A 23,376-nucleotide genomic window follows, 5' to 3' on the forward strand; every position below is an offset into this window, starting at 1 on the left:
TTAGGTTTCTTACTAATAACCCTTATCAGATTAAGGATGTCCCCTTCTATTCCTGGTTTGCTAAGAGCTTTTTTAAAAAACACTATGATTGGATGTTGTGTTTTAGCAAATGCTTTTACTGCATCTATTGAGATGTTCATTTGATTGTTTTCCTTTTAATTTGTCAATATGACAACTGATTGGTTTTTCTAATGGTAAACGAACTTTTCATTCATGGAATAAACCCAACTTGGTTATATAATATTCTCTTTTTATATGTTGCTAGAGTTGGGCAACATTTTTATTAGATGTTTGTATATATGTTCAGGAGGGAACCTGGCATCCAGTTTTCCTTTCTCCTATTAGCTTTGCTGGATTCTGTTAGTTACCAAGATTATGTTTGTTAAGGTAGGGTCCCTCTTTTTCTTTTCTCTGGAAGAATCTATAGACTACTAGGTAGAACTTACAGATTAAGCTTTGTAATCCTGGAATTTTGTTAAGGGGAATTTTTTTACTATTAAATTTCTTTAATAGTTACAGAACCATATGGGTTTTCTTTCACTTTTTGAGTCTGCTTTTCTAAGTTATATTTGTTTATACATTTGTTTATTTTCATCTAAATTTTTCAATTGTGGTAAAATCTTGTAAATTTTTGTAGTGCATTATTTTCTGTTATAAATATCCACAACTTTAATGATAGCCTTTTTATTTTATTTTTCAATAAGATCTAGTTTTTTAAAAAAGAAACAGTACCTACTCATGAGAAAAACAAAATTTTAATGCTACAAAAGTAAGTGAAATAGAAAGTAAAAGCCCCCACAATCCCATTTCCCCACCCTAAGATAACTATTGATAACAATTCAGTATATCCTTGCTGTCTCTTTTCTATACATACATAGACATACTCTTCTCCACACCAAAAAGCTCATGCTTTATATACATTTCCAGAACCTTCTTTCTTCTACTTAAAATACCATCAACACCTTTTGTTTCAATGCTTAGAGCTCTGTCTTTTCCTTTTTAGTGGCTACATAATATTCTGCTGAAGTGGGTAAAGTATAATTTCTCTACCCAGTCTCTTACTGCTAATGCATTTAAACTGTTTCCTTCATTTTGCTACTATAAGCAGTATTCTCTGGTTCTTTTGCTGTGGATGATAACAGAGAAGAAGGCCTTCCCAAATGATGGTAGAACCCAGGAAGCTGTTCAGAGACTGGCTATGAGCAAAAAAGGAGCTGCCTGACCTTTTTGGCCCTCCTGTTCCTCCAGCCCACACACCCCCATCACCATAACTATGCTTCTCAAGAGGGGATCCAGTACCTATTTTTAGATGCAAAGAGATTCCAGATACCAAAAAATCTGGACTAGGGGAACCTGGAAGGGGCCCAGGGGAGGAAAAGTGGGCTGGTTTGAACAGAGGTTCCCCCGGGTCAAGATCAATATGAGCATCTATCACCACACTGCTCTGAGGCCCCTGGGGGAGAAGGGATGGGTCGGACTTTCAGTATCACAGGAGCCTCTGTCTTCTCTTGCAGGGCACATTCTCATTTGAATTCCAGCCCCTGAAAGCTGGAGAAACCTTTGGAAGATTAACACTGCACAACAGTGATTTAGGTTACTACCCATATGAGCTCAATTTGAAGGCCACGCCAGCACTGCCGGAAAAGCCCGTGCACTTCCAGGCTGTTCTTGGCAGCGGCCAGAGCATCTTTGCCAAGTTCACCAATTACACCCGACAGAAGACAGAATACTACTGCAGGGTGAGCAGCCCCTGCCCCGCCCTCTGCCTTTCCCTTTCCAGCAGTCTGGGTTCAGAAATCATGGGAGGGGGACACAGGGGATGCAGAAATGTGAAACTCAGAGTCAGGTGCTCTATCTAGTTGGAAACTCCCAACTAGACACAAATAGTGCCAGGCCTGGGTTTTTCCTTACAGATTTTCTAGTTTAACAAGCTGGAGTTGGGGTGGGGGGAGTTAGCTCCCCACAACATGCTCAGTGGTCAATAAAAAGAGACATTAGAGCTTAGTGGTCATGCTTTATAGGCTGTGATATCCAGCAGACCTGGATTTGAATCCTCACTTCAATATTTATTGTTGTATGAATAATTTACTAACACTCTAACCATATCTATAAATGGCAGTAATACCCCAACCTCATAGGATAGCTGCCAGGAGTTTTAAATATGTATATAAGACTGAGCCTGGGCCATAGTAAATGTTCCATACATGTTACCTATTAAATCAGTTTGAACATAGGATTAACTACTAAAACAGAAACCCCAAACAACAACAAAATAGAAGTTTATTCCTCTCTCAAATAACTGTGGGCAGAAGCATTTTTGGGCTGAATGGCAACTCCGTGACATCAGATACCCAGACCCTCTGTCCTGATGCTCTTCCCTCTATATATAAAGTTGCTTTGGTCCACGTGGACCAAGATGGCTGACTGTGATGTCTACACTCCAGCCAGCCACAGGAGGGAAATGAGGGAGCTGCATACATCACTTCCACTCACATTCCATTGACCAAAACTACATATGACCACACCTAGCAACAAGGGAAGCTAGGAGGTGTGGCCTTACACTGGGTGGCTGTGTGCCCAGTTAACAACCTCAGAGTCCCATGGCCATGGTCAAGAGGCATAGGCTCTTTCTTTTTAACTGAGGTATAGCTGACTTACAATATTATATAAGTTTCAGTTGTACAACATAGTGATTCACAGTTTCTAAAGAGGCTAAGGCTCTTGATCATTCACATCTGTCAGGAGAAGCAAGGTTATGCTGTAGTAACAAACAGCCCCAGTATCTCAGTGGCTTAAAACAACAAAGGTTTGTCTCTCCTCAGTGCTTTCTGTTCAGGGAGGGTCAGCATGGGATTCTGCTCATCACAGCCACTCACGGACCCAGGCTAAAGGGCAACCACCATCTCGAATGTTTCCAGTCATAGCACCCAGATGGGTGAAAAGACCACAAAGGCACTTTACCAGCAAATAAATGCTCTAGTGTGGAAGGGACACCTTGCACTTCTACTCACAACTTATTGTTCATAACTAGTGCCAGCCATCCAGGAGGATCCAGCATGTCTGGTCTTCCATCTGCATGGAAGGAAAAAAGAGCAGATTTAGGGGACCAGCACCAAGGACCACCACCCAACATCATCCCTCTGCATGTGTATTTAACATCTCTCGGCCTCAGTTTCTTTGTAGTAAAATAAGGATAAACTTAGCAATACCTACTCTTCCAGGGAGTTATAAGGGTACGGCTGTTCTATAACGTCACACAGAATTAGGTTGCGTGATGTTGGAGGGCGGAGAGTCTGGGGATGGACTTGAGCTGCTGGTTTACTCTTCAGGGTCATATGTGAGCCGAGTGCACTTGTTCCCCTTTCAGACCGACTGTCCGGACTTTCACACGGAAAAGGTCATTTTTGCAGCCCCAGGGGCTCAGGGCGGCACGGAGGTCAGCGTGGAGGTCTACTTTGAGCCCAGCCGCCTGGGCGAGAGCAAGGGCATCCTGAGCCTGTCATCGCTTGCAGGCGGGGAGTACATCATCCCCCTCTTCGGAGTGGCTCTGCCACCCAAGCCGCAAGGCCCCTTCCTGATCCGAGCCGGGTACAGCATAGTCATCCCCTTCAAGAATGTCTTCTACCACCCGGTCACCTTCTCCTTCATCGTGGAGAACCCAGCCTTCTCTGTCCGCGCCATGGACTCCGTGAGGCCCAAGAAGATCAACAACATCACAGTCTACTTTGAAGGAAACCCATCGGGCAGCAAAACTCCCATCACCAGCAAGCTGATTGTGGCCTGCCCTCCCGGTGAAGGCAGTGGTGAAACCGGCCTCAAGTGGGTTTATTACCTGAAGGGGATCACCCCCTAGTCGGAAGCAGGGTCGGCTGCATCATCAGAAAGCTGTCTTCTCAGCCTTGATACCTGTGTGTTGCCCCAGCCTGGCAAAGCAAAGAGAAAACAGCCCCAAGTCTAAAGGTCTTAGCCTCCAATTCAATGAGAAGAGCACTTATTTCTGTATTATATGAACTCCAAGTATCTACATGAAATATAGATATTCCATATTAAACATGGTAACTACACAAAACAGAGCTATATTTTACTTTGTAAAGGCAAGTCTCAAAGTTTAGCATCTTAACATAGCTCCAAAGCCCAAGCACTGTGTCAAAATCCTCCTTTTTAACAAGATGACCCAGATATCACACACATGACTTTCTGTCATGCCGCACATAGCGGTGCGTGGTGCTGGGCACCACAGTTTCTTTTTAAATCCCATAATGGCTTAAAAAGCCCTTAGACATGACTCTATTTTGATGTGCTTTTTTATTCTGCTTTCACATAAAGGCCAAATAAGTCACTATTTTCAGAGCAGTGAGCAGACACATTAGGGCAATTATTGCAGGGACAGGGGCCAGGGATGCTCCCTCCGTCTCTGAATCCCATATCTGTTCCCCAAAGAAAGTTCTTGCTGAAGGCCAGGTCCTGAAGAGATGCAAATAGAGACCCGAGTTCCCCACCCCACCCCCAGCCCCCTGCGTGGCACTCAGTCTGTAGAGCAGTGATTCTCCGCCCTTGACTCCGGTCCAAACCCAACCTCCCGAAATGCTGATTTAATTGATCCAGGGAGGGATATGAGCATCATTTCTTTTCAGCCCATAAGGCAGCTGAGAACCAGTGCTACAGATCAAACACCCACCTGGCCATTAATGCTGCGACTGAGTCAGGGCTCTCCTTCCAGAGGGAGGACCATGTCCGTTTGATGTGTTTAAACTGCAGCCATTCTGTGTGCACATAAAGGGTGACATTCTAAGTCAGTCCTTCCTTCAGAGGGAAAGCAGTGCAGAAGCCCCACGTCCAAGGAGGAGTGAGCATCTGCCTCCCCCAGGCGCTTCCCGGGTCCCGCAGTGGGTATTAATAGAGCCGCATAACTGTAAGCATCACCCGTTGGAATAAAGATGGTTAAAGTTTGGCCCCAGAGTGGACTTCCTTCTGCACACACGCACACACACGCCCGCACCTGAGGGTCCCCTCTCCTCATCCTCTCCAGCCTACCTGCAAGAGAGGGAGAGGCACGAAAAAAGATGGCCATTTGGGACTGAAAGCACCAAAGAGGTGGTTCTTGAACATGATTCCTGGACCAGCAGCTGCAACATCACCTGGGAATTTAGCAAAACTGCAAAGTCTTTAGGGCCCACCCTTGACCTATTGAGTCAGAAAATCCAGGGGTGTGGCCCAGCAGCCTATGTTTTAACAAGACCTTAGAGCTATTAGAGTGTTTTTAATGGAGGGAGATTCTTAACCTCTTTTGTATCGCCCCCAACCCTCAACTCAGTACACTCCATGGCAAATGAAGCTTTTCCTAAAGTTTCTGCAGGTGCACCCTTAATAGACAATCCATTTTTGTCGCCACCAAAGACACTGCTGATGGGACTAAGGACAAAAAAACTAGATGACAGATACTCCCAGTGGTTAAATGAGCAAAGAAACACTAAGAAACAAACTGAGAGGGTGCAGATCTCAAACAGCGGGTCCTCTGACGAGCATTCTGAAGAAGCCAGTGGTTCTCAAATTTCACATCAGAATCACCAGGAGGGCCTGCTAACCCACAGACTGCTGGGCGCCCCCTCAGAGGCCCGGTTTAGTAGGGTTGGGTGGGCCTGAGAATCTGCATTTCTGCCCAGTTCTGGGTGATGCCTTAGCTACTGATCCAAGGACCCCACTGTGATCAGCGCTGAAGCCTCAGCGCCTCACGTCCCGCATCACATGGGCACTCAGTGGGAATGCAGGCTCTCTGGCCAGCCCCAGGTCTACTGAATCAGAATCTGCACTTTAATGGCATCCCCAGGGGGTATGTGTGCACAGAGCAATGGAGAGCAATGCTTTGAAGGCGGCCAGCAGGATGTGAGCCTTTGATGAATTCACATCCCTAATCGTCTTCATTAGAGCCCTGGAGAGGAGTCTCACCACCTCTGCTTACGGCCTACTGGATGAAATGCACCCCACCTCACCGCCCACAGTGTCCCTCCTCCTGCCCACTCCCCACAGGCATGGCTGGGGGAGGGGAACAGTTGGCCCACCACCACCTTCTTTCAAACGGGCACTTTTTCAACACTTTTAAACCTAGTTGATAAACAGCTATTAATACTGAAGAAAACATGGACAAAGCAGTGTGGAAGTTGGCTCCAGCACCACAGGCACAGAGAGGTGAGTCTAGAGCCCAGAGCCTCATAGGCTAGGGTCAGGGAAGAGACCCTTCTCCCTGGGACTGTGTGCCAGCTCAGACCCTGCCCCAGCATGAACCCCCTTCCTGGATGACTTGAGATGGGGTACATCACTTCCCCTTAGGTGGTTCTCACGGGCTCAAAAAAGACAATAACCAATTGTTTTATATTGGCAAATCTGGAAAGTTAAAGTAGCTCCAAAGAGGGCTGGAGGGGAGGCCTGGTGAAAACGAGCATGCTAATACAAGCTAGTGGAAGTTCCATTGGACAGAACGCGTTCTCAGCAAATTGGACCAGGAGACATCTCACAGGAGGGCAGGGGTTCAGGAAATATCAGGGCCCAGGTGAAACAATTTCAGAGAGCACTTTGCACAGAATATGATGTGAATGGGGCTCCCTAATGTTGTTCAACACAGAGGCCCTGGTGAGTGTGGCACCCTAACTCCAACCACTCCTTTAGGAGAGACATGCCTCAGATCAGAGGCAATGTTATTGTGACATCATGAGGGCCTGCCAGATCTCAAGAAGTCCCAAGTGTGGGATCTCCCAAGCCTCTTAGAGCCTCAACATGTTGTCCTGACACCCCTGCAAAATCAAATTGCTGTTGGAGAATCTGCTTTGCAGAGTCAAGACTTAGGTATAATTTCTTATGTATCACCAGTACCCTCTTGCCACAATGCCCATAAGTTATGTAACAACAATGAGACATCATCATCACAGATGCAGAAGAGTTACAGCTGTGAAGTGATGGACACGGTGCAACCAGGCGTATTATTATGCACTAGTCTGGAGGATTCTGAGCATGGCCAGGGCTGGCCACTAGGGACAGAGAAATGAGCATGTAGAGAAGGCAGTGGTGGCCCTTGTCTGTTCTCAGCACCAGTGCCAGTCCAGTTATGCATAATAGCCTTAACTAGTTGACATTCTCCAAGATATTAGAGAAAAAAAGACAATTATTACAAGAGTTTCTGAATTAAACGTAGGACAAAGCAGAGGTTTGGGCCTTAAGTGAAAAACTGGTTTCTTAGCAACCTAGTCAGAATGTGATTTCAGAAAAAAAGAGTTCCTTCTGGTAAAAAAAAAAAAAAAAGAAGTCCTAGCTGTTTCAATTATTAAAAACTGTATCACATTATGACCTTTGGGAAATTCATTTCACCTTTAAGAAAAAGCCAAACGAAACAGTAAAAGAACACATGAAATATTGCATTAAATATGGATCTAGTGGAAATAAGTACACACTGGAAAAATTGATCCAAATCATCCCCATTGTTTTAATTTTTTCCATTGTTTTGCATCAACCAGCATCAAAATTCTAATGACATAAACATCACAAGATGTTTAGAAATGCCCTTATCAGTGCTACTTGATATCAGGGTATGAGGAGGAAGTTATTAAACACTACGTTTTCTTCTGGAGATGAATCTAGGTTTGGGGCAGTTTTCAGATTGTTGGTGCACCCACCTTCACTTGTCAGATTGTGTTGGCAAAGGTTTTAAAAGCTATGAAAACCCCACCAGTAAAGAAAAGCATATTTTTCATAGATTTTTCTAGACACAATTCCTCCATGACTTGCTGAGTTTGAGGTTAGCTCCTGTACAAATTTTCTATATCTGCACAACAAATTATCACAAACCCAACAGCTTGAAAGACACAAATTTCTTATTTCAGTTCCCATGTGTCAGGAGTCCAGAGTGGATTAATTGGGGTCTTGGCTGAGGGTCCCACAGGCTCTGAGGGAACCTCAGCCAACTGCATCCTCATCTGAAGACTCAACTGGAAAAAGATCCTCTTCCAACCCCCTCAGTGTGTTGACAGAATTCATTTCTTTGCAGCCATTTGACTGAAGTCCCATTTTCTTGGCAACTTATCATAGGGAACAAGCTTTATCAGCTAGAGACCACTCTCATATTCTTACCAAGTGGCCCATCATACACACTTCTCTGTTGTTACTATTGGCTGTTCGAGGCCAGCAGGGAGAAAGTCTCCTCTCCTTAAAATCTCTTCTGACTTCTTTTAAGGCCTCACCTGATTAGTTCAGACCCACCCAGAATAATCTCCCGTTTTATTAACTCAAAGTCAATTGATTAGGGACCTTCATTACATCTGCAAAATCTTTTCTGCTTTATAAGATAATAATTGTTATAATTGTTAATTGTAATAATTGTTACAGTGACAGCACATCATATTTACAAGATTTGTTCACAGTCAAGAGGACATATACAGGGCATATACCCAAAAGGGTGGGACTCTGAGGGGCCATCTTAGAATTCTGCTACCATAGCCCCTCAGTTGTGTCTGATAATTCTGATCTATGGATTGAGGCTAATACTCCATTTTCAAGATTGTTATGAGCTTTACATGTGTGCTTTTCACTCATTAAAGAAAAGTACCACCAGTGTTATGTTCATATTGTTTTTAAAAAAAATGAAACAGCAGGCCCCAAATTGAGTCATTTGTGCTAAACCTATGTCAACAAACCAAGACTTAATATCTAACCTAACTAGTTTCAGCTTATCCCAACACTGTGACTACTAATTAGTCAATCTGGAATCACCTGATTAGCTCTGGTGAGGTGATTTGTGTGACAGACACATCCCCCTCCCCAAAAGAAGGTGACATGCCTGAAACAATCCACTTCCTTCCTGGCCCCTTCCCCTTTCTGCCTATAAAAGCCTATCATTTTTTAAAAATATGTATTTTATTGAAGTACAGTCAGTTTACAATGTAGTGTCAATTTCTGGTGTACAGCACAATACTTCAGTCATATAGGAACACACATACATTCGTTCTCATACTCTTCTTCACCATAGGTTACTACAAGATATTGAACATGGTTCCCTGTGCTATACAGTATAAACTTGTTGTTTATCTATTTTATATATAGTAGTTAATATCTGCAAATCTTGAATTCCCAATTTATCCCTTCCCCCCCCTTCCCCCTGGTAACCGTAAGTTTGTTTACTATGTCTGTAAGTTTGTTTCTGTTTTGTAAATAAGTTCATTTGTCCTTTATTTTTCTTTTTTTTAGATTCCACATATAAGTGATATCATATGGTATTTTTCTCTCTCTTTCTGGCTTACTTTACTTAGAATGATATTCTCCAGGTCCATCCATGTTGCTGCAAATAGCATTATTTTATTATTTTTATGGCTGAGTAGTATTCTGTTGTATAAATATACCACAGCTTCTTTATCCAGTCATCTGTCAATGGACATTTAGGTTGTTTCCATGTCTTGGCTACTGTAAATAGTGCTGCTGTGATCATTGGGGTGCATGTGTCTTTTTGAATTAAGGTTCACTCTGGATATATGCCCAGGAGTGTGGTTGCTGAATCATATGGTAAGTCTATTTTCAGTCTTTTGAGGAATGTCTATACTGTTTTCCATAACGCCTGCACCAAACTACATTCCCACCCTTTTCCTCACAGCATGTATCGTTTGTGGACTTTTGAATGATGGCTGTTCTGACAGGAAGGAAAGAAGGGGGTGGGGGTAGGGAGGAAGGGAGGAAGGAATTTGATTTCTCCTTCCAGCTGAGATGGAATGATAAAGATCAGGTGTAACTTGCCCAGCTGAAACAACTAGTTTCCAGGCTACAACACAGGTTGAGGAACTAAGAACCCAGCTGACTCCCTGAGTTGGGGAGATAAAGGTAAGTGTGGGGAAACTAAGGTAGCTAGAGAGAGGCGATAGCTCAGTGGTAGAGTGTAGGCCTAGCATCCAGGAGGTCCTGCCTGGGTTCGATAACTGGCAGGAGAGGTGGGAGAGGCACACTCTATCTTCCTGCCATCTTTCCGTATTACATGGCCTCCTCATGCTTTTCTGTGTCCTTTTCTGTGTCTCCTTCCCACCGCCTCTGTCATATTTGAGGCCCCCTTCCTGACCCTGTAGCTGCGGTGTTCTCTCATGGGAATACTGTAGTTTCCTTTTGTCCAACTAGCCTGCCTCCCCCAGCGCAGCCTCTCCAGGCTCCCATCAGAGGCACCAAATCAAAGCACAGACCTGAGCGTGTCACCCCTACTGCTGGAAACCCTTCTCTGGCTCACCTCACCTCTTCCCTTGTCTCCAGCCACACCTTCCACGCACGAAACTTCTGACGCCCTCCCCTAAATACATCAGGTTTCTTCACGGACCCGTGCCTTTAGCCACGTTGCTCCCTGTTCTGAGATCCCCTGCCTTCTCTGTTTTCCGGGAAAACGCTTGTTAATGATTCTACGATCTGACTCATACAGCACCTCCCACTCAGCCCGGAGACACTTGCCTCTGCGGCGTCGCTTGTGCTGTGTTGCTACCTGGACTTGTTTGTGTGTGCATCTTGCCTATCGACCCAGGCCTAGTTCACCACCGTTCCCGGAAATAATGTCAGACACAGAGAACCTTTTGGGTGCGTGAATGGAGGGCTAAGCAAGTGCTGAATGAAAGAGATGGAACACTGCACCTTTTAGTCTTCAGCAAGACATTCACTTGCATTCTCTCAGATTCTAGAATCTTTCAGATTCCACTGTTCCTTGTTCTATTGTAGACAAGGGAAACGGAGGCCCAAAGAAGAGAAACAACCATCACCCCCCCAGCGCCTCCCAGTCAGCAGCAGAACTGGGGAAGGCCTGCCCCGAGACTCTCGATTCATCTTCGTAACAGGCCATCTCTCTGCCTCAGCCTTGGCCCTCGAGCTTGCAGCCACAGGAGCAGCCTGCTTCTGCTGGTCCTGAGCTCCTCTCTTCTCTCTCTCCAGGCTGGTCCGGGAGTTCATGGCCCAGAACAACACCGTGCAAATCAAACATGTGATCCAGACCCTGTCTCAGGAGTTTGCCCTGTCTCAGCACCCCCACAGCAGGAAAGGGGGTCTCATCGGCCTGGCCGCCTGCTCCATCGCACTGGGCAAGGTGGGCCTTTCTCCTGGAGGAACAGACACACCAGCCATGGCCTTGACTCTGACCCAGCAGGGTTTTACAGACCTGTCATTTTTCGCCATCCTCTCCACACCTCAGGCCAGCAAGGCTGGCTCTCTGGCCTTGCCGCCTGGTACTTGGGCATGGCTCCTATGCTGGGAGGCTGACTTGCGGAGGGTCTTTTAGCCCTGCCCTCACACAGAGGCCTGAGCATCTCCGTGGGAGCTGGGGGCTGGGGCCTGGGGCCTGGGGCCTGGGGCCTGGGGCCTGGGTTCTGATCCAGTCTGAGCTGCTTCTCCTCCTGTTCCACTGCAGGACTCGGGGCTCTACCTGAAAGAGCTGATCGAGCCGGTGCTGACCTGCTTCAATGACGCTGACAGCAGGCTGCGCTACTACACCTGCGAGGCCCTCTACAACATCGTGAAGGTGGCCCGCGGCGCCGTGCTGCCCCACTTCAACGTGCTCTTTGACGGGCTGAGCAAGGTGACCGCTCCTCACTCTAGCTGGGCTGAGCTCGTCCCACCCACCTTTTTCCCAGAGGCAAGCGGAGCAGATCAGCACCAGCTGCCAGGGAGGCTTGTTGTCTGTTGAATCTAATGATACATGTTTTAAACGGGCTTGTATTTATGTTTGTTTCCCCCCCCCCATATCTCTGTTAGCTTATTTTTTATTGCATTTCATTTTATGAAAGCATCAGTCCACCAGGAGCTGGAGAGTCAAAAAGCAGTCATTTGAAAAGCACTGTGGATGCTGCACACCAGAAACTGAAACATTGTAACTGACTATACTTTAACTAAAAAAAAAAATTTTTTTTAAGGAAAAGAAAAGCGCTATTGGGGGAGGGTACAGCTCAGTGGTAGAGTGGGTGCTTAGCATGCATGAGGTTCTGGGTTCAATCCCCAGTACTGCCATTATAAATAAATAAAGCTAATTACCTCCCCCCACAAAAAAAAAAAGCACTAACTTCCCTTATCGAAGGTGAAGATGGTGAATGCATAGTGCAGACTGCATTTCCCCTGTGAGGAGAGCACAGGCTCTGGAAAAGCTCTATTAGAAAGGCTTCGGGGTCCCTAACAGCCTCAGCTTCACCCTTAGCTTCTCGGGGTTCCCTCCCTGAAGCTTTGTTGCCCTGCTGAGGCCCTAGTCTTTTCTAGAGGATCCGCCTCACAGCTGCTCCGTCCTCTCTGGGAGTGGAGAGGGGACCCAGCCTTGTTAGGTTGAAAACCCCTGAGGGAGCCCACCGGGAAGCAGCCACCTGACTGGTGGCAGCGGGTCCCGTCCAGAGGTGCCTGACCAGGTCAGGGGTCCACTGCATCTTGGCGCCTTTGCCAGGTTCCGTTTTGCCTCCCTGCCTCCCGTACTTTCTTCCCGGTGCACCGAAAGAGGTGCCCTGCGACGTTCCAGCCACACCAAGGCCTTGGCGGTGGGATTTCAGTGGATTCCTTGTCTTACATACTGACTGTGACCCTCTCTCCACCTCTGTGCCTCTCGTAGTTGGCTGCTGACCCAGACCCCAATGTGAAAAGCGGATCTGAGCTCCTAGACCGCCTCTTAAAGGTATTTGTACTTGGTCTCCGCTTTTATTTTTAGAATCTCTTTCCTTCATCTGTCTGTACAGCTTATAAATTCTATCACTGGCACACTCTAATTTAAAAATGTTTTTCATTTACATACAGTAAATGAAACAGTGTACAGTTCTGTGCCAAGTGTATAGAGTTATGTCACCAGAAGGATCAAAATGTAGGACTGTTCTATCACCCCTAAAGTCCCCTCGTGCTAACCCCACCCTGCAGCCAGCAGGGGGAATGTAATGGGCCATTCATGCTAAGCTTAGCAGAGCATTCAATCCTGACCACAGAGATAGCGTTTTGCCTTTTGATTTGTTCTTTTGACCTTGTTTCCTGCTTTTAATCCATCCGTTTTGCTTTTCCTTCAGGCTATGAGAGCATGGATGCTCTGGGGGCCTCTCCTGCCTGGCTCAGGCTCTGCCATCTTCCCCCGCAGCGCCTGGCCCCTGGCCCCGAGCAGCTCACATGCCTTTGACCCACAGAACATCAAGACAGAAAGCAACGGTTCAACCTGCTGAGCTTCATCCCTTTGTTGTGGGAGAGGATTTACTGCAACAGCCAGTACGCCCAGCAGTTCATCATCTCCTGGGTAAGGTCCAGTCCCTTGACACTCCTTTGTCGGCTATAATGAGCCTCTAGCTGAGTAAAGTCTGCTCTTCAGCACCACCTGGGTGCCTCCTGTGACCGCAGAGACACCTCTTTGTTATCCCTCTATTACTCAGTGACACTAGATAAACCAAAAACATACTTAGTCGGCTTTGACCACAAAGCCATCACGTTTGCCCCTGAAAAGGATACGGTTCTTTCCTTGTCCTCAGAATCACCCAGATACCGCCTTGAAATCAACCAAAACAACAGCCGCTTGCACCCCCTCCCCTGTGGGCCCCTCAGTTCCCTGAAAAGCTGCCTCAGCAGGGCCCCTTCTCACTGGCCAGTCCCAGAGGATGGGTGAGGAGACGCAAGTTCTTAGGCTGGTGACTTGCCCTGCTGGTTTCTTTCCCAGCCCAAATCCTGGTTCTGGAGTCCGTGCCAGACATTAACCTGCTGGATTATTTGCCAGAGATCCTGGATGGACTCTTCCAGATCCTGGGTGATGACGGCAAAGAGATTTGGAAACTGAGTGACAGGGAAGAGGCAGGCTGCCAAAGCCCTCAGTGCATATACATATCCGACATCCAACAGACAGGCAGCGCTGGGAAAACAAGAAATTGCTCTCTTCCTCCAGATCCGTGTGCTTCCCGCTTTGAGGAGCTAAGAGCTCATCCACCCCAGCCTCTGAGGAGCACTCATCTGACAAGTGTATCCCATCAAGTGTGGTCCCCCTCTGGATGGATGACCCAGAGCAGAAGTGGCACTGGTGGAGGCTCCTCCAGCCCTGGCTGGCGTGTGCTGTCTCCCTTCTCCTCTGCTCATTGGTAGGTGTCAGGTGGTCCTTGGAGAATTCTTGAAAGAAATTAAGAAGAACCCCTCCTCCAGTGTTAAGTTTGCTGAGATGGCCAGCCTCCTGGTGATCCACTGCCAGACCACAGGTGAGTGTGTCAAGGCCCCAAGGCCACCCCCCTCCTCAGAAGCACCTTCTGTCTCACCATCTGGGAGAGAGGCCTCGTTGGAGTGTGAATCAGAGTGACAAGGTTATCTTGGAGTGGTGGGTCCTTATGGGAGAGAATCTGGTTCTCTAACAAAACTGTAACTAACCAAAATCAGGAATTAAAAAATGGGGAACCTTATTATATATCCTAATTTACTGTTTATCTACCTATAGTAATATTAACAATGTCTGCTTGTGGCATACCTTTTTATTGTATAAATAATATATGATGCTCAGGTGTGTAATTTAGAAGGAAAAAGTGTTTCTCAATCCCTACACAATGAACATCACAAAACACGGTTGAAAAACTAGAGAATACTTACATAAATGGAAAGATATCCCAATTTCCAGTCAAGATGGTGGAGCGGCAGGACCACAAGCTTGCCTCTCCTCACAACTACAACAGAACCATAACTGACTGCTAAACAACCATCGAAAAATGAAAGACTGGAACCTAGCAAAAAAGATCTTCTTCAACTGGAAACATAAAGAGGGAACCACAGCAGGATGGTAGAAGGAGCATACTCGCAATATAATCAGGCCCCATAACCCCCAGGGTAGGCGACCCACAAGCTGAAGAATGATTAAGTCACGGAGGCCCTCCCACAGAAGTGAGAGTTCTGAGCCCCATGTCAGGCTCCCCAGCCTCAGGTTCTGGCATTGGGAGGAGGAGACCCCAGGACATCTGGTTTTGAAGGCCTGTGGGGCTTAACTCCAGTGGCCCCACAGGACTGGGGGAAACAGAGACTTCATTCTCTTGGGAAGCATACATAGAATCTGACATGCACCAGGTCCAGGGGCAGAGGCAGTGATTTCATAGGAATGTGGGCCATGCCTGTCTGCTGGTTTTGGAAGATCTCCTGGGGTCGTAGGGGACAGCTGCAACTCATCCAGGGAACATAAAAGGTGATGGCAGTCATTTGATGTGTTGATTGGATCATTAGCACTATGACCTAGCCCCACCCAACTAACTGCCTGTAGGCTTCAGGGCTGGGAAGCCTCAGACCAAACAACATACTAGGTGGGAACACAGCCCCATCCATCAACAGACTTCCTGAGCTACAAACACCTCTAGATATGGCCCTCCCAGAGGTCCAGGACCAAGCTTCACCCAGCAGTGGGCAGGCACTGGCTACTCCTGCCAGGAAACCTGCATAAGCCTCTAGTCCAGCCCCACCCACCAGGAGCAGATACCAGAAATAAGAAAACAACAATCCCAAAGCCTGTGGAAGGAATCCACAAACACAGGCCAGACTCTACACTGGGACCAGCTGGACCCTGGCCCTTGGATGACAAGAGAGGAGTGCACTGCTGGGACGCATAGGACATCTCCCACACAGGGCCACCTCTCCAAGGTCAAGAAACATAACTAATCTACCTAGAAATACAAATAGAAAGATAGACAATATGAAGCAACAGAAGAATATCTCCGAAGCCAAGGCACAAGATAATCCCAGAAGAAATAAGTCAGGAGGAGATAGGCAATTTATCTGAGAAAGAGTTTAAAGTAATCATGGTAAAAATGTTCAGAGAACTCAAGAGGAATATAGATACACAAAGTAAAGTTTTTAGTAAAGAGTTGGAAAATATAAAGAATACCCAAACAGAGATGAAGAAGAAAATCACTGAAATGAATAACACACTAGAAGAGATCAAGAATAGACTAAATGAGGCAAAAGAATGTATCAGTGAGCTAGAAGACAGGTTACTGGAAATCAGTACTTCAGAACAGAAAAAAAGAATGAAAAGAAATGAGGATAGTTTAAGAGAACTCTGGGACAACATGAAGCACACTAATATTCACATTTTCAGGGTCCCAGAAAGAGAAGAGAGAAAGGACCTGAGAAAACTTTTGGAGAGATAATAACCAAAAACTTCCCCAACTTGGGAAAGGAAATAGTCACCCACATCCAGGAAGCACAGAGAGTACCACACAGGATCAACCCAAAGAGAAACACACCAAGGCACATAGTCATCAAATTGGCAAAAATTAAGGATAAGGAGAAAATACTAAAATTAGCAAGAGAAAAGTAACAAATAGCATGCAAGGGAAGTCCCATTTGGATTTTTCAGCAGAAACTCTACAGGCCAGAAGGGAGTGGCATGATATATTTAAAGTGATGAAAGGGAAAAACTTACAACCAAGAATACTCTATCCACCAATGCTCTCGTTCAGATTTGATGGAGAAATCAAAAGCTTCACAGATAAGTGCTAAAATAATTCAGCACCACCAAACCAGCTTTAAAACAAATGTTAAAGGAACTTCTCTAGTCATCAAACTGTAAGAAAAGAAAACAAAAAGAAGAAAGAGGGGGAAAAAAAAGACCTACAAAAGATTGCTTTGGCAGTTTGGAGTCTTTTATGGTTCCATATAAATTTTGGAATTGTTTGTTCTAGTTCTGTGAAGAAAGTCATGAGTATTTTGACTGGGGTTGCATTGAGTCTGTAGATCGCTTTGGGTAGTGTGGCCATTTGTTGATTCTTCCAATCCAAGAGCACAAGATATCTTTCCATTTCTTCATATCATCTTCAATTTCCTTCATCAATGTTTTACAGTTTTCAGAGTATAGGTAACCTCCTTGGTTAAGTTTTTTTCTAGGTATTTTGTTGTTTCTGATGCAATGGAAATGTTTATGCCAGTTATAAAATTCTTGTTTTTGAAGTGAAAAAAATGAATGAAGGGAAGCAAATGGCAAAATATTCTTCCTTCCTTATGGGTGAGTTGTATTTCATTACATATATATGCTGTATCTTCTCTATTCATTCATCTATTGATGCTTCCATATCTTGGCAATTATAAATAATGTTGCTGTTAATAGTGGAGTGTATGTATTTTTTAAATTAATTCTTATTTTGTGGTTGTCTTTATTCTTTGGATAACTGTGTAAGTTTAAAAAGCTAAAGCTCTAAACGTTCTTAGAAACAATGAATAGTACATATATGTAAATTTTTAAAATATGTGTAGTATATTGTATATATGTATTTACATGCAATATACTATATATGTGCAGTTAAATTGTAACAATTCTACCTAACAAAACTAAAAAATGAAAAAAAAAACAGCAATTGTGAGGGGAGGAGAGTACAAATGCAGGGGTTTTTTAATGCATTTGAAATTAAGAGATAAGCAACTTAAAACAATCATAAATATAGACTGCTATAGCAAAACCTCATGGTAACCAGAAACCAAAAATCTGTAATAGATATATACACAAAAAAGAAAAAGGGATCCAAACATAACACTAAAGATAGTCATCAAATCATAAGAGAAGAGAATAAAAGAAGGGGAAAAAAGGAACTACAAGAACAATCTACAAACAATTAATAAAATGGCTATAAGAACATACATGTCGATAATTATTTTAAGTGTAAATGGAGTAAATGCTCCAATCAAAAGACTGAGAGTGGCTGAATGGATACAAAAATAACACCCACATATATGCTGCCTACAAAAGACTCCAGATCTAGAGATACATACATAATGAAAGCGAGGGGATGCCAAAAGGTATTTCATGCAAATGTAAATCAAAAGAAAGTCGGAGTAGCAATACTGATATCTGACAAAACAGACTTTAAAATAAAGAACATTAGAAAGACAAAGATGGACACTATCTAATGATCAAGAGATCAACCCAAGAAGAAGATATAACAATTGTAAATATATATGCACCCAACATAGGCACACCTCAATATATAAGACAGATGTTGACAGACATAAAAGGAGAAATTGACAAAAACACATAACAGTAGGGGACTATAACACCCAACTTACATCAATGGACAGATAATCCAGTCAGAAAATCAATAAGGAAACACTGGCCTTAAATGACACAGTAGACCAGATAGACTTAATTGATACATATAGAAAGCATTCTATCCAAAAGCAGCAGAATACACATCTTTTCAAGTGTACATGGAACATTCTCTAGGATAGATCAAATGCTAGGCCACAAAATAAGCCTCAGTAAATGTAAGAAAACTGAAATCATATGAAGCATCTTTTCCAACCAGAAACTATGAGACAAAATCAACTATAAGAGAAAAAAAACTGTAAAAAAAAAATACACACATAGAAGCTAAACAATGAGTCACTGAAGTAATCAAAGAGGAAATTTAAAAATACCTAGAGACAAATGAAAATGAAAACACGACAATCCAAAACCCATGAGATGTAGCAAAAACAATTCTAAGAGCAAAGTTTATAGCAATATAAGCTTACCTCAGGAAACAAGAAAAATCTCAAATAAACAACCTAAACTTACAACTAAAGGAACTAGAGAAAGAAGAACAAATAAAACCCTAAGTTAGTAGAAGGAAAGAAATCATAAAAGAGCAGAAATAAATAAAATAGAGACCAAAAAAAAGAAAAAAAATTAATGAAACTAAAGCTGGTTCTTTTTTTTTTTTTACATTTTTTATTGATTCATAATCATTTTACAGTGTTGTGTCAAATTCCAGTGTTCAGCACAATAAAGCTGGTTCTTTGAAAAGATAAAAATTGATAAACATTTAGCCAGACTCATCAAGAAAAAAGGGGACAGGACCCTAAGAAATAAAATCAGAAAAGAAAAAGGGGAAGTTACAACCAACACCACAGAAATACAAAGGATCATAAGAGACTACTACAAATAACTATATGCCAATAAAATGGACAACCTAGAAGAAATGCCCAAATTCTTAGAAAGGTACAATCTCCTAAGACTGAACCAGGGAGAAATAGAAAATATGAACAGACTTCACCAGTAATGAAATTGAATCAGTAATTTAAAAACTTCCAAGAAACAAAAGTCCAGGACCAGATGACTTCACAGGTAAAGTCTACCAAAAATTTAGAGAAGAGTTAACACCTATCCTTCTCAAACTGTTCCAAAGAATTGCAGAGGAAGGAACTCTTCTGAACCTCATCTGTGAGGCCAGCATCACTCTCATATCAAAACAAAAGATATCACAAAAAAAGAAAACTACTACACCAATATCACTGATGAACACAGATGCAAAAATCTCAACAAAATACTAGCAAATCGAATCCAGCAATACATTACAAGCATCATACACCATGATCAACTGGATTTATCCCAGGGATGCAAGGCTTTTTCAATATCCACAAATAGGTCAATGTGATGTGATACACCACATTAACAAATGGAAGAATAAAAACCATATGATCATGTCAATAGATGCAGAAAAAGCCTTTGACAAAATTCAACATCTATTAATGATAAAAACTCCAGAAATTGGGCACAGAGAGAACGTACCTCACCATAATGAAGGCCATATATGATAGACCCACAGCTAACATCATACTCAACAATGAAAAGCTAGCTAACAACATTTCCTACAAGATCAGTAACAAGACAAGATGCTCACTCTCATTGTTTTTATTCGTCATAGTATTGGAAGTCCAAGCCACACCAATCAGACAAGAAAAAGAAATCCAAATTGAAAAGGAAGAAGTTAAATTCAATGTTTGCAAATGACATACTATACCTAGAAAATCCTAAAGAGACCACCAGAAAAGGAATAGAGCTAATCAATGAATCCAGTAAAGCTGCAGGATACAAAATTAATATACAGAAATCCTACCACATTTTATTTATCCATTCACTTACTGAAGGACAGTACACATTTTCCAATTTTATACTATTACAATGCTGTAATGAACACTTTAGTACATTCTCCTTGTGCACATGTTGGTGAATTTCTATAAGGGAAATAATTGGAAGTGAAATTACTGGGCAATATGGTAAATACACCTTTTGTATTATTAAATAGCGTCAAAATTCTCTCCAAAGTGATTGTCTCAATTTACACTTCCACCAGCAGTACATGAGGGTTTCTGTTGTTCCACATATTCTATGTCAGAAGACTTAAATTTTTGCCAATATGACGGATGTGAAATGGTTTCATTGTTTTAATTTATATTTTCTTGATATTTAGTGAGGTTGAATATCTTTTCATTTGATTTACCTTTTCCGTAATTGCCTTTTCATATACTTCCTTCTTCCTCCGTTGAGTTTTGTTTGGCTTTTGCTTATTGTGGGAATTCTTCATACCAGTTTTTCTGGTTTGTTTTTGTGTTACAAATATCTTTTCTTAGACTAGTCGTTGTCTTATAAATTTGTTAATGGTACTTTTAAAAAAATAGATGTTTTAATTTTAATAAAGTCAAACTAATTCTTTTTTAAAAAATTAATATACAGAAATCCATTACATATCTATACACTAACTATGAACTATCAGAAAGACAAATTAGGGGCAATGGCAGCATTGTGCACAGACCAGCAGCCCTGCTCGGGAAGAGCAGGACACACCATGGCCACCTCCTCCCACAGGGACCCATGAACCAGCTGGACAGTGTGGCAGCTCCACAGGTATGATAGGGGGTTGCACCCCAAGAGGGGACCCCGGGTTGGCGGCGGGGGGAGGTAGGGGAAGCCCAGGGCCCAGAGCACTGTGCCACTTCATTGCAAGATTTGCAAAATGCAAAGTGTCTGGGAGTGTTTCTGGGCACAAACGGGAGGGTCAAGGTCTGGAGAGTCCCCAGGCACCTGGGGGTGTGAGGAGGATTGGAATAACATGGGGGTCTTTTCAGGCCCGGGGCTCAGACTGGAGCCCAGAAAACAAAGCAGCAAGAAAAAAGAGCAGCCATTTCAGTTTAGACAATTCACATTTAGCAAAAATGCAACCCCTTCCAGCTCTTTCCCTCCCCCCTAAATTTGCAATTTCCCCCTGACCCTCTGTGCACTCGGGGTCCCTGATGACCCCCCAGGAAGGTCTCTTCTCTCTGATCCCCTATCTTTGCAACAATTTTTTTAAGGCCATATTTCCCTTTCTCAATTTTTTTTATTAATTTTTCTTCAAACGATAGTTTTTTCCCATTAAAATGATGCCACCTAGAGGATACTATTTTGTAAATAAAAAAGAAATTAAAATTAAAAATAAAAAGATAAGTTAGGAAATAATTCCATTAACCATTGCATTAAAAAGAATAAGATACCTAGAAATAAACCTACCTAAGAAGGTAAAAGATCTGTGCTCAGAAAACTGTAAGACACTGATGAAAGAAACCAAAGATGACACAAACAGATGGAAAGATATACAGTGTTCTTGGACTGGAAGACTTTTTATTGTTAAAATGGCCACACTACCCAAGGCAATCAATAGATTCAATGCAATCCTTATCAAAATACCAATAGCGTTTTCACAGAACTGGAACAGAGAATTTTAAAATTTGTATAGAAACACAAAAGACCCCAATAGCCAAAACAATCCTGAGAAAGAACAGAGCTGGAGGAATCGTGCTCCCTGACTTCAGACTATACTATAAAGCTACAGTAATCAAAACATCATGGTACTGGCACAAAAGCAGACACAGAGATCAATGGAACAGAGCAGAGTGCCCTGAAATAAACCCATGCACTTATGGTCAATTAATCTACAATAAAAAAGCCAAGAATATATAATGGAGAAAAAGATACTTCAATAAGTGGTACTGGGAAAGCTGGACAGCTACATATAAAAGAATTAAATTAGAACATTCTCTAACATCATATACAAAAATAAACTCAAAATGCATTATATACGTAAATAGGGGGAGGTGCCAAGATGGCAGAGCAGAGAGACTCGCAGCTTGTCTTCTCCCACAAATGCACCAAGAATTACATGTACAAATTCACTGAATCACACAGAACACCTACTGAACTCTGGCAGACTGTCTCTCATTTCAAAATACAGGGGGATTCTCACAAAACCCAGTAAGAGAGAAAAAGAAAATACAAAGGAAAATTGGTGCAGGGCCAGTCCTGTTGGAAGAGAGCAGCAAAAGAAGGGCACCCTCATGCTGGGATGCCCCCTCTCCAGCTGGGGGGTCAGAAGGGACAGAAGCAGAACTTCTGAGGCTTTGAGGAGAAAGTGGCAGCCACTTGGCCAACAGAACTAAGAGAAATTGGCATGAAAGATCCCTGAAATCCCCAGCCCTAGACATGAGATGGCAGGGACAAGCCTGCTGGAGATCTGTGACAAGTCTGGGGAGAGGGCTGGGGCCCACGGCATAGAGGCAGCCTCAGGTGGCTGGAGGACCTCATGAGCTCTGGCTGGGGGGGCGGTGGAACAGAACAGTGTGGAACCCCCATAAAAAAGCACCACTGCTGGTGTGCATGGGGGGAGGGGCTCAAAACAGCCATGTCATAGCAGTAGTCTCGACTTGGCTCCATTGTTGGTGTGTTCTCAGGAGAGGAGAGTTGGGGCTCAGTCATAGCCATTGCTGCTATGTGGAGGCAGGGCTGAAAGCTGAATCCATACCCAGGAGCCTTTCAACTTCATGGGGGACTGAGAATTCTTTGCAGCCCCAGGCAAAGAGGGTGGATTTGCTCTTCTGGTGCCTTTGTGAGCATGCACCTCTGGGACAAGCAGAGTTTCTGGGAAGTGAACAGAGTTTTGATGCAGGGGCAAGTCCAGGTGCTTACAACAGACCAGCATACCTTACTGTGCATGGAGGCAGGGCTGGGTCTGCACTGACCCTGTGGTGCACCATGGATTCAGGTGTGTGACTGCACGCTTGCTACAGCAGGTCCTAGCACACTGGTGGATCAGCAGATTGGATCTGCCCTGGTGGTTCCATGGGCCCATACCCGGGGGACACCAGAGTGGGTGGCTGACATTCTTGCAGCTAAGGTGGGGACAAAGGCAGGGTCAACAAAGAGTACTTTGTAAGCCTGCATAACAAGTGACAGACAACACCACAGAGAGCACTTCCCAGGGGACATCTCCTGTGGAGGTATAGTCAGCAACTCTTCTTCCCAGCTGAAGTGCTCCAACCCTGCCTACCACACACCACAGCTCAGAAACGGGTGTAGAAGCCTCTATTCCAGCAACAGGGAAGCAGACCTGGGCCCTGTCAAGGCTGTGACAACCATAGAACAAAAACGGAGGCCTTGCTCAACAACAATCAGGGCAGGCTTTGATCACCACAGGACCAACTACACCCCCAATCAAAGGGTAACAGCCAATACACACAGAAGAAAGATGTGGCAACCATCCATAGTAAGAATAGCCCTTGCAACAAAACTATTAGACACACACGGTCTACACAGGAATGCTCCCACTTCAAATAAAAACAAACAAGCAA

General features: G+C 43.9%; 2 protein-coding genes and 1 long non-coding RNA gene across 7 annotated transcripts in view; 2 read left to right on the forward strand and 1 right to left on the reverse strand.

The window, feature by feature from the left end:
- The window catches only part of HYDIN (HYDIN axonemal central pair apparatus protein), a 478,970-nt gene extending 474,911 nt beyond the window's left edge, over positions 1-4,059 (forward strand). Inside the window, exons 92-93 of the mRNA XM_072967685.1 lie at positions 1,515-1,739; positions 3,368-4,059. Of these exons, the coding sequence (XP_072823786.1) occupies positions 1,515-1,739; positions 3,368-3,853 (711 nt within the window). The 3' untranslated portion in view covers positions 3,854-4,059. The remainder of the gene's footprint in view (positions 1-1,514; positions 1,740-3,367) is intronic.
- LOC116281927 (uncharacterized) lies at positions 2,206-4,768 on the reverse strand. Its single transcript, XR_004191395.2, has 3 exons — positions 4,679-4,768; positions 3,833-3,923; positions 2,206-3,072 (listed from the first exon to the last, which is right to left on the reverse strand). It is a non-coding gene; the product is annotated as an uncharacterized lncRNA (long non-coding RNA).
- Positions 4,769-10,699: 5,931 nt separating this feature from the next.
- LOC107033121 (protein VAC14 homolog) overlaps positions 10,700-23,376 on the forward strand; it is a 39,980-nt gene continuing 27,303 nt past the window's right edge. The window contains exons 1-6 of one of the 5 annotated variants that reach the window (XM_072967691.1): positions 10,700-11,086; positions 11,408-11,575; positions 12,587-12,649; positions 13,029-13,249; positions 13,886-14,075; positions 20,582-20,609. In XM_072967691.1, coding sequence (XP_072823792.1) covers positions 10,952-11,086; positions 11,408-11,575; positions 12,587-12,649; positions 13,029-13,178 — 516 coding nt within the window. In that variant the 5' untranslated portion in view covers positions 10,700-10,951 and the 3' untranslated portion in view covers positions 13,179-13,249; positions 13,886-14,075; positions 20,582-20,609. Of the gene's footprint in view, positions 11,087-11,407; positions 11,576-12,586; positions 12,650-13,028; positions 13,250-13,663; positions 14,388-20,581; positions 20,610-23,376 lie in introns of those variants that run through there. The other 4 variants (XM_072967688.1, XM_072967690.1, XM_072967689.1 and 1 more) reach the window with 4 other exon arrangements.

Source organism: Vicugna pacos, chromosome 9 (assembly GCF_048564905.1).
Source record: "Vicugna pacos chromosome 9, VicPac4, whole genome shotgun sequence".
Lineage (NCBI taxonomy): Eukaryota > Metazoa > Chordata > Mammalia > Artiodactyla > Camelidae > Vicugna > Vicugna pacos.